General features: G+C 41.4%; 1 protein-coding gene and 3 non-coding genes across 4 annotated transcripts; all 4 read right to left on the reverse strand.

Moving 5' to 3' along the window:
* Positions 1-6,281: 6,281 nt before the first annotated feature.
* On the reverse strand, positions 6,282-11,356 carry LOC127433380 (60S acidic ribosomal protein P0). Its single transcript, XM_051685244.1, has 8 exons — positions 11,313-11,356; positions 10,429-10,540; positions 10,017-10,192; positions 8,745-8,832; positions 8,499-8,645; positions 7,948-8,133; positions 6,824-6,964; positions 6,282-6,561 (listed from the first exon to the last, which is right to left on the reverse strand). Exons 2-8 carry the CDS (start codon positions 10,480-10,482, stop codon positions 6,406-6,408), a joined length of 948 nt encoding a protein of 315 aa, XP_051541204.1. The 5' UTR covers positions 10,483-10,540; positions 11,313-11,356; the 3' UTR covers positions 6,282-6,405.
* Positions 7,046-7,174, reverse strand: LOC127440251 (small nucleolar RNA SNORA63). Its single transcript, XR_007897105.1, has one exon. It is a non-coding gene; the product is annotated as a small nucleolar RNA SNORA63 (small nucleolar RNA).
* On the reverse strand, positions 8,956-9,084 carry LOC127440248 (small nucleolar RNA SNORA63). The gene has a single exon (XR_007897103.1). It is a non-coding gene; the product is annotated as a small nucleolar RNA SNORA63 (small nucleolar RNA).
* On the reverse strand, positions 10,267-10,395 carry LOC127440250 (small nucleolar RNA SNORA63). The gene has a single exon (XR_007897104.1). It is a non-coding gene; the product is annotated as a small nucleolar RNA SNORA63 (small nucleolar RNA).
* Positions 11,357-11,413: the final 57 nt, after the last annotated feature.

Consider the following 11,413-nt stretch of genomic DNA (forward strand, 5'->3'; position numbering starts at 1 on the left):
AAAAGGGGGGTGGGGGTGCCATCGTCCAGGTTCAATACAAGTGAAGCTAATGCTGATTACCACAAAAATTAATTTAGACTCGTCCCTCCTTTTCTTTAAAAATAAGCACAAATGTGTGTTCCAGTGAGACACTTACAATGGAAGTCAATGGGGGTCAATCTGTAAACATTAAAATACTCACTGTTTCAAAAGTATAGACACAAGACATAAACAATATGTGTGTTAACATGATTTTAGTGTGAAAAAATCACTTACTAACCGCATCTGTGGAAAGATATAGACAATTTTACAACACTGTTCCCATGACGACAAACCCTAAAACCCAAAAAATGACTATCAATATGACAATAGGTTCCGGAAGTAAAACTCCCATTCATTTATCCCTTAGACAATAAATTATAAACCTTTAAAGACAGACCTACCATGAGGTACAAGGTTGTTCACCGATGGTATATGCTTTCATCAAAGCCATCAGTCAGTGTGATCTCAACTTCATTATTTAAAAATCTTGTTTGATAGCAGAAGACATGGTAAACAACTACATTACCCATGGTACACCTCAATCTGGGTGGCAGAGGATGAATCCCAGCTGCCTCTGCATCAAAGACCATCAACCTGTGCATCTTATCACATGGCTTGTTGAGCACGTTGCCACGGAGACATAGTGCATGTGGAGGCTTCATGCCATCCACTGCGGCATCCACGCACAACTCATCACATGCCCCACCAAGAATGAATCACATTATAGCGACCACGAGGAGGTTACCCCATGTGACTCTACCCTCTCTAGCAACCGGGCCAATTTGGTTGCTTAGGAGACCTGGCTGGAGTCACTCAGCACGCCTTGGGATTCAAACTAGCGAACTCCAGGGGTGATAGTCAGCGTCTTTTACCACTGAGCTCCCCAGGCCCTTAACTCTATGTTTCTTAGTAGAGTGGAAGAGACAGAAATTGTGAGTATAGTAAAAAATTGTAGGAAAAGAAATGAAGGATTATAATGTATATAAAATATTACAGAAATTATATGTTGCAATGTTGGATCAATTTATAGAAAAATTCAAAATATTAAGTGATGGATAGTACTGTTTTCGCTTAAAGTATTCAACAGAAACGGCACTAATAGAATTGGTAGAAGAAATAGCCAGTGCAATTGAAAAAGGGAATATGTGGTGGGAATTTTTGTCGATCTAAAACAAAACATTTGATATGATTGAACATGAATTATTATTAAAGAAATTGTATAAATGTCATCTACAATGTTCACATCCCCTTCTAAGCCTTCCAGCCTTTGGGCTGTGCATTTCTGAAAAACTTCCGGAGCTGAGGAAACACCGAATGGTAGTCTCAGAAAACGATACCTTCATTAAATGTGCATAGCTTGGAGCGCTCTTCATCCAATTGCACTTCCATGATTAGCATCCAGAACTGAGAATACTTTAGCATTTGGCATTTCTGCTAAAATCTCTTCCACTGTGCGTAATGGGTAATGTTCTCTTTTTATCGCCCCATTGAGATCTTAAGGGTCGATGCAGATTCGGATTTTGTTAGGTTTCATCACATTGACCATACTATTTACCCATTCTGTAGGCTCCGACTGCTTCACAATGACACCTAGGTCTTCCATTCTATTCAGTTCAGTTTTTTTACCTCCGCTTTTCAGAATGCCCAATTCCCAATGTGCTCTAAGTCCTCATGGTGGCGTAGTGACTTGCCTCAATCTGGGTGTTGGAGGACGAATCTCAGTTGCCTCCGCATCTGAGACGTCAATCTGTGCATCTTATCACGTGGCTTGTTGAGCGCGTTACCGCGGAGACCTAGCGTGTGTGGAGGCTTCATGCTATTCTCCGCGGCATCCACGCACAACTGACCACACGCCCCACCGAGAGTGAGAACCACATTATAGCGACCACAAGGAGGTTACCCCATGTGACTCTACCCGCCCTAGCAACCGCACCAATTGGTTGCTTAGGAAGCCTGACTGGAGTCACTCAGCACCACCCCGGATTCAAACTCGTGACTCCAGGGGTGGTGGTCAACGTCTTTACTCGCTGAGATACCCAGGCCCCCTCAGTTCAGTTTTGATTCTTTCTTTCAATGTCACAGGCACTTTACGTGGTGGGTGAATGACTGGAACGACTTCTGGATTGAGCAGCCTAGCCACATAAAGACATCTTCGTATTCACTCATGATGCCAGTTTTTTCCTTGTTTTCCATTTTGTACACTCGTTTTATCAGACCTAACTTCGTGCACGCTTCTCTGCCTAGAATTGCTGGTGCATCTTGCTCTACGATCTGAAATTCCAGTTCTTGCACATGCTTTTTGTACTCACACTTGAGCTTTGCTCTGCCCTTTGGCTCCATCATAACTCACCTGCAGCTTGACTATCAGTGTTCAGCAAAGTTTTCCGATGAAAACACATTTCACTCTACACCTGTGTCAGGAAAAGGGAAGCATGCAGTGGTTTATCTTTAACATTTCAGTCCATTGTTTGTTTTCACTGTCACTTTTTGAGACTGTGTTGATTTGTACAACATCCACTTGCTCTTTGCGCTTAACTTCGATGCTGCCCATAAACATCTGACCATCCTGTTCAATCTCATGAACTTGTTTATCCATTTTCCTTTGTGATTTGCACATTTTTCCAAAGTGGTTTTTCTGTGAACAAACATTGCATATTTTGCCGTAAACTGGGCATTTTCTGGGCTCATGAGTGTATCCACACTTCATGCATTCATCCTTCTCGCACTGTTTAGAGACAGCTAGTCTTTTTACCTCCCCCCCCATCCCCCCTGGATCCACATTCCGCCTTTATAGCTTCATCTCCTGCTACGTGAAGGAAAGTTGCTCTCTTTATCTTCTCGCTTTTCTCTGTAATGCCAGTTGCCGTGAGATAGAGCTCAAACTTTTGGATCCATATTCGAAGCACAAACTGTTTGGAGGTCTTAGCTGCTCCATTTTTACTTTCTTCTGACACCATGTAATATCTTTGTGAGCTACATTAGATATGATGATGAGAAGGGGCAGCTGTGGCTCAGTGTGGCTGCAATTGGCCACTAATCGCAGTGTTGGCAGTTCAATTCCCAGCCCACATGACTCCACATGCTTAAGTGTCCTTGGGCAAGACACTGAACCCCAAGTTGCTTCCAATGGCAGGCTAGCACCTTGCATGGCAGCTCTGCTATCATTGGTGTGTGTGAGTGTGTGTGTGTGAATGGGTGATTGAGTCACAGTGTAAAGAGCTTTGAAAACTGCTAAGGTTAAAAAAGTGCTATATAAGTGCAGACCATTTACCATGATGATAAACAGACTACAGGTTGAACTTCTATTTAAAGTATTACAATTTTCTTTTGATCTTTGACTAACTAATTTCACACAAGACACTCATTTGTCACCACCTTCTGGCATCACCAGAAATGGTCACTGAATCATTAAATGGATCTGAACTAATTTTGGTGAACAGTCAAAACACTCGAGCCACTTGGATACATTTAAATCCCACAATGCACAGAGTAAAAAATAAAATTGTGCACATGCACAATTGTCATTATTATAATTGATTAAATGTAGTCTTTTATTGTCGTGTGTGAAACAGAAGCAGGTCTCTCCACAAGATCCCTTTATTTATGTAGCTAATTTTGCAATACTTGAATCTTTAAAATACTACAAATATTAAAGGTAAATACATATATATTAACATATACTGTAATATATTAAATCTGTACTGTATGTGTTTGGTGTGTTTGAGCCACCTATTGACAGCTGCATCGTGCTTTTATATAATCCAGCTCTGAAAAAAAAAAACAATGCAAAATCAGTTTCTCTGGATTTACTATTTATAGATAGGTTTTTGAGTAAAATTAACATTTTTGTTTTTTTCTATTAAGTATTGACAACATTTCTCTCAAATTCCAAATAAACTCAGCAAAAAAAGAAACGTCTGCTTTTATTTTCAGCAAACTTAACATGTGTAAATATTTGTATGAACATAAAAAGATTCAACAACTTAGACATAAACTGAACAAGTTTCACAGACATGTGACTAACAGAAATGGAATAATGTGTCCCTGAACAAAGGGGGGGGTCAAAATCAAAAGTAACAGTCAGTATCTGGTGTGGCCACCAGCTGTATTAAGTACTGCTGTGCATCTCCTGCTCATGGACTGCACCAGATTTGCCAGTTCTTGCTGTGAGATGTTACCCCACTCTTCTGCCAAGGCACTTGCAAGTTCGCGGACATTTCTGGGGGGAATGGCCCTAGCCCTCACCCTCCGATCCAACAGGTCCCAGACGTGCTCAATGGGATTGAGATCCGGGCTCTTCGCTGGCCATGGCAGAACACTGACATTCCTGTCTTGCAGGAAATCACACACAGAACGAGCAGTATGGCTGGTGGCATTGTCATGCTGGAGGGTCATGTCAGGATGAGCCTGCAGGAAGGATACCACATGAGGGAGGAGGATGTCTTCTCTGTAACGCACAGCGTTGAGATTGCCTGCAATGACAACAAGCTCAGTCCGATGATGCTGTGACACACCGCCCCAGACCATGACGGACCCTCCACCTCCAAATCGATCCCGCTCCAGAGTACAGGCCTCGGTGTAACGCTCATTCCTTCAACGATAAACACGAGTCCGACCATCACCCCTGGTGAGACAAAACCATGACTCGTCAGTGAAGAGCACTTTTTGCCAGTCCTGTCTGGTCCAGTGAAGGTGGGTTTGTGCTCGAAGGTGATGTTGTTGCTGGTGATGTCTGGTAAGGACCTGCCTTACAACAGGCCTACAAACCCTCAGTCCAGCCTCTCTCAGACTATTGTGGACAGTCTGAGCACTGATGGAGGGATTGTGCATTCCTGGTGTAACTCGGGCAGTTGTTGTTGCCATCCTGTACCTGTCCCGCAGGTGTGATATTCGGATGTACCGATCCTGTGCAGGTGTTGTTTCACGTGGTCTGCCACTGTAAGGACGATCAGCTGTACTTCCTGTCTCACAGTACGGACATTGCAATTTATTGCCCTGGCCACATCTGCAGTCCTCATGCCTCCATGCAGCATGCCTAAGGCACGTTAACGCAGATGAGCAGGGACCCTGAGCATCTTTCTTTTGGGGTTTTTCCAGAGTCAGTAGAAAGGTCTCTTTAGTGTCTTATAACTATACCTTAATTGTCTACCGTCTGTAAGCTGTTAGTGTCTTAACAACCGTTCCACAGATGCATGTTCATTAATTGTTTATGGTTCATTGACAAAGATCTGTAAAGTTATTTGGATTTTTACAAAATTCTTTAAAATACAGTGTCCTGAAAAAGGGTTTATATTGTCATTTAGAGCATTTATTTACAGAAAATGACAACTGGTCAAAATAACTAAAAAAGATGCCATGTTTTCAGACCTCAAATAATGCAAAGAAAAGTTCATATTCATTTTTAAATACTAATTTTTTAACAGTTCAGAAATCAATATTTGCTGGAATAACCCTGATTTTCAATCACAGCTGTCATGCATCTTTGCATGATCACTACCAGCCTTTCACATTGCTGTTGGGTGACTTTATGCCACTCCTGGCACAAAAATTCAAGCATCTCGGGTTTGATGGCTTGTGTCCATCCATCTTCCTCTTAATCACATTCCAGAGGTTTTCACAGGAGTTCAGGCTGTCGCGACAGGGTCTTGATCCAGTGGTCCTCCATCCACACCTCAGTTGACCTGGCTGTGTGGAATGAAGCGCTGTCCTGCTAGAAAAAACCAATCCTCAGACTTGGAGCATTGACAGAGCAGAAGCAAGCTAGTTTTCTTCCAGGATAACCTTGTACGTGACTTAATTCATGTGCCCTTTACAAAGGCTAATCTGCCTGAATCCAGCCTTGCTGAAGCACCCCAAGACCCACCAAATTTCACAGATGTTAACATTGAAGAATTGATCATGTTTCTTCTGGTTATTAAAAAAAAAAAAAAAAAAAAAAAAAAAAAAAAGTAATATTGACCTTAGTCGTTTGCATCAGATAACAGAAGTTGCAATGCACATCCCTTCTAATCACACACAAACTGGATTGTGCCAGTATTATACTGCCAGGTGAAACTTCAGTTGCCTACACATTAACATTAGCCTTCAAGATTGGAGGTTCAAATCCCACAAGGGTTGATTCATTAACTCATTGTGTCCTGAATACACTGAACCTCAGATTACTCCAAGGTGACTGAACATGTAAGTGAAACATTTGGGATGAAAGTGACAAAGATAAACAATTCAAGTTTTGATTTGTGAAAATGGACCACACCTCACTCTTTGTTTTGAAGAATTTTTAATTCACATAACTGCAAATGCATTAACAGCAAATGAATTAATTGTCATTGTTCTTGTTTCCAGGTGTTTTGAGGTTAAATTGACAGACTGATGTCATTCTGCAGTTTAATCAAACAGGCCGAAGCCCATGTCCTCATCCGACTCCTCAGACTCCTCCTTGGGCGCCTCTTTGGCAGCAGGAGCAGCAGATTTCACCTCAGCAGTAGAGGCTGCAGGAGCTGCAACAGCGAAGGCGGTGGGGTCGGCCAGGTAAGTCTTCACCTGTGGAGGAAGGAGAGGACGTTAAACAGAGGCAGCAGATATCAATATCACGCTTGTGATGTTGCCGCATTCATGACGTTTTAAAAGATCCAATCAACCATTTGTAACTGACAAATAGGACTCTGAGACCAAGCGTCCCTGTCTGCCGGGGGACGTAAATGGACAGGGATTGCAGGAAACCGATCAATATATGCAGGGGGAATGACAGAACAGCAAAAACAAGATCTGTGTGTGCCGAGATCCAAGAGGAATGGAGTTTTACCTTCTCAGCCAAGGGGAAGGAGTAGTCGGTTTCCACAGCAACAGCCAGGACCCTCTTGTATCCATTGATGATGGAGTGAGGGATGGAGGCGAGGGTGGGGTAGCCAATCTGCAGACACACACTGGCGATGTTCCTCACGCCCTGAGGGGTACAGATAAGTCAAGATCACATTAACAATGACACCGACTGATCTGGTGAGCTCGTCAACAACCGTCGTCAACGCTGTCTGAGACCAAGCGTCCCTGTGAGCTGTGGGATTCAAACACACAGGGATAGTAGGAAACAGGTTTATGTGTGCAGGGGGAACGACAAACCAGCACTGCCACAGCTGGACTGTAACTTATCCTGCATCTTCACAAATACAATTCAGCGGTCCATATGCATCACTCTCAGGAATCCGTTCAAACCGTGCATTTTAAGTGAATCTATTAATCATGGTCATGTTTTAAAATGTTTTAGTAACCCTTCACAATACGGTTGTATTTCTTGACATTAGTTAGCTACATTACTTAACATGAACAAACATTAATCTTGGTTAATGTCCACATACACCAAACCATTTATAAAATGAAGTTTTGTACGTTCACATTACTGCATAATCTACAAACGTGAACGAACACTAAATTTATATTAAAGTTAAATATTTATAAAGTTCTATAAAAAAAAAATTGCACATTGTCAGTTCATGATAACCAATGCATTACCATAAATAACGCTTACAAATAAGTCTAAGACATGTCAGCTCATATGGATATTTTCATAGCAAATTCCTGGTTAAAATAGAACAAAACCAAGTTTTATTTTATACACAAAAGTTACATTTGTGTTACACAATTAAAAAAAGTTATATAAATTTAATACATCTATATAAAAAGTGTACATATAAATTTGTATTTATATATCCAACTATATAAAAGATGGAGATCTTACTAACTGTTACATATAGTTTATTGCGTTTACCTTGTATACAATTGTATTTTAACTTCTTGAACCGAACATTTTGAATCTGTTTAGTTGATCCATTTGAGACTTTGCTTACAAAACAGCTAAAAATTCTGCATTCCTGCAGTAGCAGTAATCTTGCAGTCAGCCATCACAACACAATGACAGTATGAATGACATACCTCCAGGAATCTCTTGTGCAGAGCATCTTCAGTGATGTCCAGCACCTCCGGGCTGTAAACGCTGCCGTTGTCATACACCTGTTGGATGATCAGCCCGTACGAGAAGGGCGAGATGTTCAACATGTTGAGCAGTGTGGCCTCACTGGCACCCACCTTATCTCCAGGCTTGATCAGCTGAACATCACTCTGGCAGTGGGAAAGAACGGACGGGTGAAATACTGGTACAGCGCTAATGAAATCCGAGCAATTGTATCACAATATTAAAATCACATCAGAAGTAATTCAAGAGACTATGTTCCAGTTGCACAATGTGTCAGAGCGTTTCAACATGTCCCGATGATAACACTTTAAATCTATAATTGTGATATCGTTGTAACCTTTATTACACAACCTTCATTACTTTCTTAAAAAGGTTGCATTGCCTAAAATAAGGTGTAAACAACAGCAAAATGGATTTTAAGTTATTACACTAGCATAAAGTCCAGAAATGTGCATTAACCATGTAAATAATTGACAACTGCAAAAATAAGGACTATTTCTCTGCCCCTCACCAGGATTTCAATGGTTCCTCTGGAGATCTTGGTGGTGATTCCCAAAGCCTGGAAGAAAGAGGTCTTCTCAGGACCCAGCCCAGTGTTTTGAGCAGGCACAGTTACCTCACAGGGGGCGATGGCACCAGCACGGGCGGCAGCTGGCACCTAAGATGAGATACAACTGTAAGGACATGCTGCCATCGGTTTACAAGTAGATGCTTTCAAGCCTCAGACAAATGAAGAACCATCAACAGCAATACTCACTTTGTTTGCCAACAGCAGGTCCCGGACCTCCGTCAGATCTTCCTTAGTGAAGACAAAGCCAACATTCCCACGGATGTGGGGGAGCAGCCTACAGAGACATGGGAAAAATCCATAAACGTTAGTTTCACATCCAGCAAGATACAGAACAGGGCTGGGCGGTATGACCAAATAATCTCATCACAACACGATATACACGCCTAGTTCAAACACAATGTCTGAGACCAAGCGTCCCTGTGAGCTGTGGGATTCAAACACACAGGGATAGTAGGAAACAGGTTTATGTGTGCAGGGGGAACGACAAACCAGCACTGCCACAGCTGGACTGTAACTTATCCTGCATAATAAATCAGCATTTGCCATGTCTGCTGAATAACTGAACTGAACTGTTTTAGGTTAACATGATAGGAATTTCCATTGTTCAATGTTAAGTGATTTAAATCGTTTTCCTCTAATGCACTTACAGTGCAATGCATTTTAAATAATGTTTGGTATGTGCAGCGTTCAAAATAAAGTTTGTGTATCACTAAATAATGACCGTTGTACCACATTTACAAAGTTGTTTCTTCATTTAGTTTCACAGTGTGCTTTAAAAACCTCTAATCCCAGTTCACTTCCTTTTGGAATGTCTCTGAAGAATGAAAGGGAATTTCACAATGGTTTTTAAAACTCGTTAAGGGTGCTTCCACACTTGTTTCCCAATGCCACTGCTGATCTCAGTTCACATATTTATTTTGGTCCGATTAAGTAATCAATGGAAGTACAAGCGGCAGCTGTGTAACTAGGCAACAGCTCAAGAGGACATCAGCTTCGCTGTGTTAATGCATTCATCTTTGGATTTACCACCAAAAATATACATGCACAAAACTACAAGTTGTTTGTCTGCCACGGATGCATTGAATGTGCAATGAAGAATATTAGCATTTGCCTGTTGCGAGCACATGAATATGTTGCAAGAGAGGTGAAGAATGTGAGCTGCTCTCTGAAGGGGGATTTATTTGGACACAGGCAGATATTAAAAATATAATTGCAATCGGGGGCCTGCAAAGACGCAATTTATACGTCATCAAAAAGCGGTTCACTTCCGTATTTTGTTACGACTGCATTCATATCAGCAGCGGACTGCACCGGAGTTCACATGAACCGTACCACAGACCACCTTTTCAAGCAGACTTGGGTTTGATATGTGGGTGCGTACTGGAGCTCAGAAAACAGCATTCGAACTTGGGTGCGCACCAAAAGTGCAAGTGTGTATGCACCCTAACAGATACGCACCTCTCCAGAGCAGGGTTGTTCTCCAGATGGCCACGGATGGCTTTGCGCATCATGGTGTTTTTGCCCATGAGCACGACGGCCTTGCCCCGCAGTGACAGACGGATCGTCTGCATCTGCTTGGAGCCGACATTGTCTGCACCCACGATGAAGCACTTGGGGAAGTCATCCAGCAGTTGCTATGAAGAAAAGGAAAGTTACAAATCTGACCTGGACAGGTTTTTTGGTTATAACGACTAACTGAAGCATTGCAATGTTTGAGACCAAGCGTCCCTGCATGCCGTGGGATGCAGACAAACAGGGATAGAATGAGACAGTTTAATTTCAGCAGGGGGAACGACAAATCAGCACTACCACAGCTGACCTGTAACTAAACCTGCTGGAGTACACTTTCAAAAAAGTGGAGAGAACTTACGATGATTTTCATAAAATAGTTGGACTTCCACGTGGCCCTGTCTTCCCTGGGCATCTTTGCAGTGCTTCCAAGGATCGGTTTAACAGCCGGTTTAAAGACAAGGTTGACAAATCTGAGGATTTAAGAATATGATTAAACAGACATGCAAATATAGACATTAAGTATAAATAGTTTTGCATTAAAAAGCCCAAGGACTTTTTTTGCATTGATTATCTTCATACAGCCTTAATGTACTCATGGTAATCTTATTTAAAGAGTTTAGAAGGTATTTGCTTGTTTATTTTTAACACCTTGCCAGCTCATTTGGGAACTTTTATGGAGGAATACACTTTAAAAAAAAAAAAAATACAAAACTAGGCAAGATTTAATGGATTAACATGAAAAAGTATAATGCAAAAAATCTTAAAGCCACTAAAATATTCTAGAAAAATAGTGTTCCCTCTCATTGTCTTGATAAAGTGACCAGGGCACGGTTACATAAATAATCATATGAAAAAGCCAATTTGAAAAAGTCTAAGCACCATTTTAAGTTGAGTCCTTAATGGTGCATTAAAATTAACCTTTAGTTTTCAACGGTTAATCCATAATTATGTAATTAGATATGTTAATCTGTCTATGGTTAGCATTGACTATTTATGCAAGAGTAATTGTTTAAACATCGCTAAACCAATAAAACAAAAGATCCTCTCTCGCACATCTCAACACGTGGTGCGAGGCCTATGATAGCAAACTAAAGGCTAACTGCAATTTTTACACCCGTCTACATTCTTAACGATTTCACATAATGATTACTCATTCATTGATGACATAATTACGCCTTCACAGCCACAATATTCGTTTATAACAATAAATACTTCGTTGAACAGCAAAAGCGAAAACCTCACCTCACGGTAGGGACGCGTGAAAGAAAGAGGCCGAAGGAGGAAGCGGCAAAGTTATATATAAGACCAACATCCAATCAGAATAGCGCTGAAGAGGCGTGACT

This window comes from Myxocyprinus asiaticus, chromosome 4, assembly GCF_019703515.2.
Source record: "Myxocyprinus asiaticus isolate MX2 ecotype Aquarium Trade chromosome 4, UBuf_Myxa_2, whole genome shotgun sequence".
In the NCBI taxonomy this organism is placed as follows: Eukaryota; Metazoa; Chordata; class Actinopteri; order Cypriniformes; family Catostomidae; genus Myxocyprinus; species Myxocyprinus asiaticus.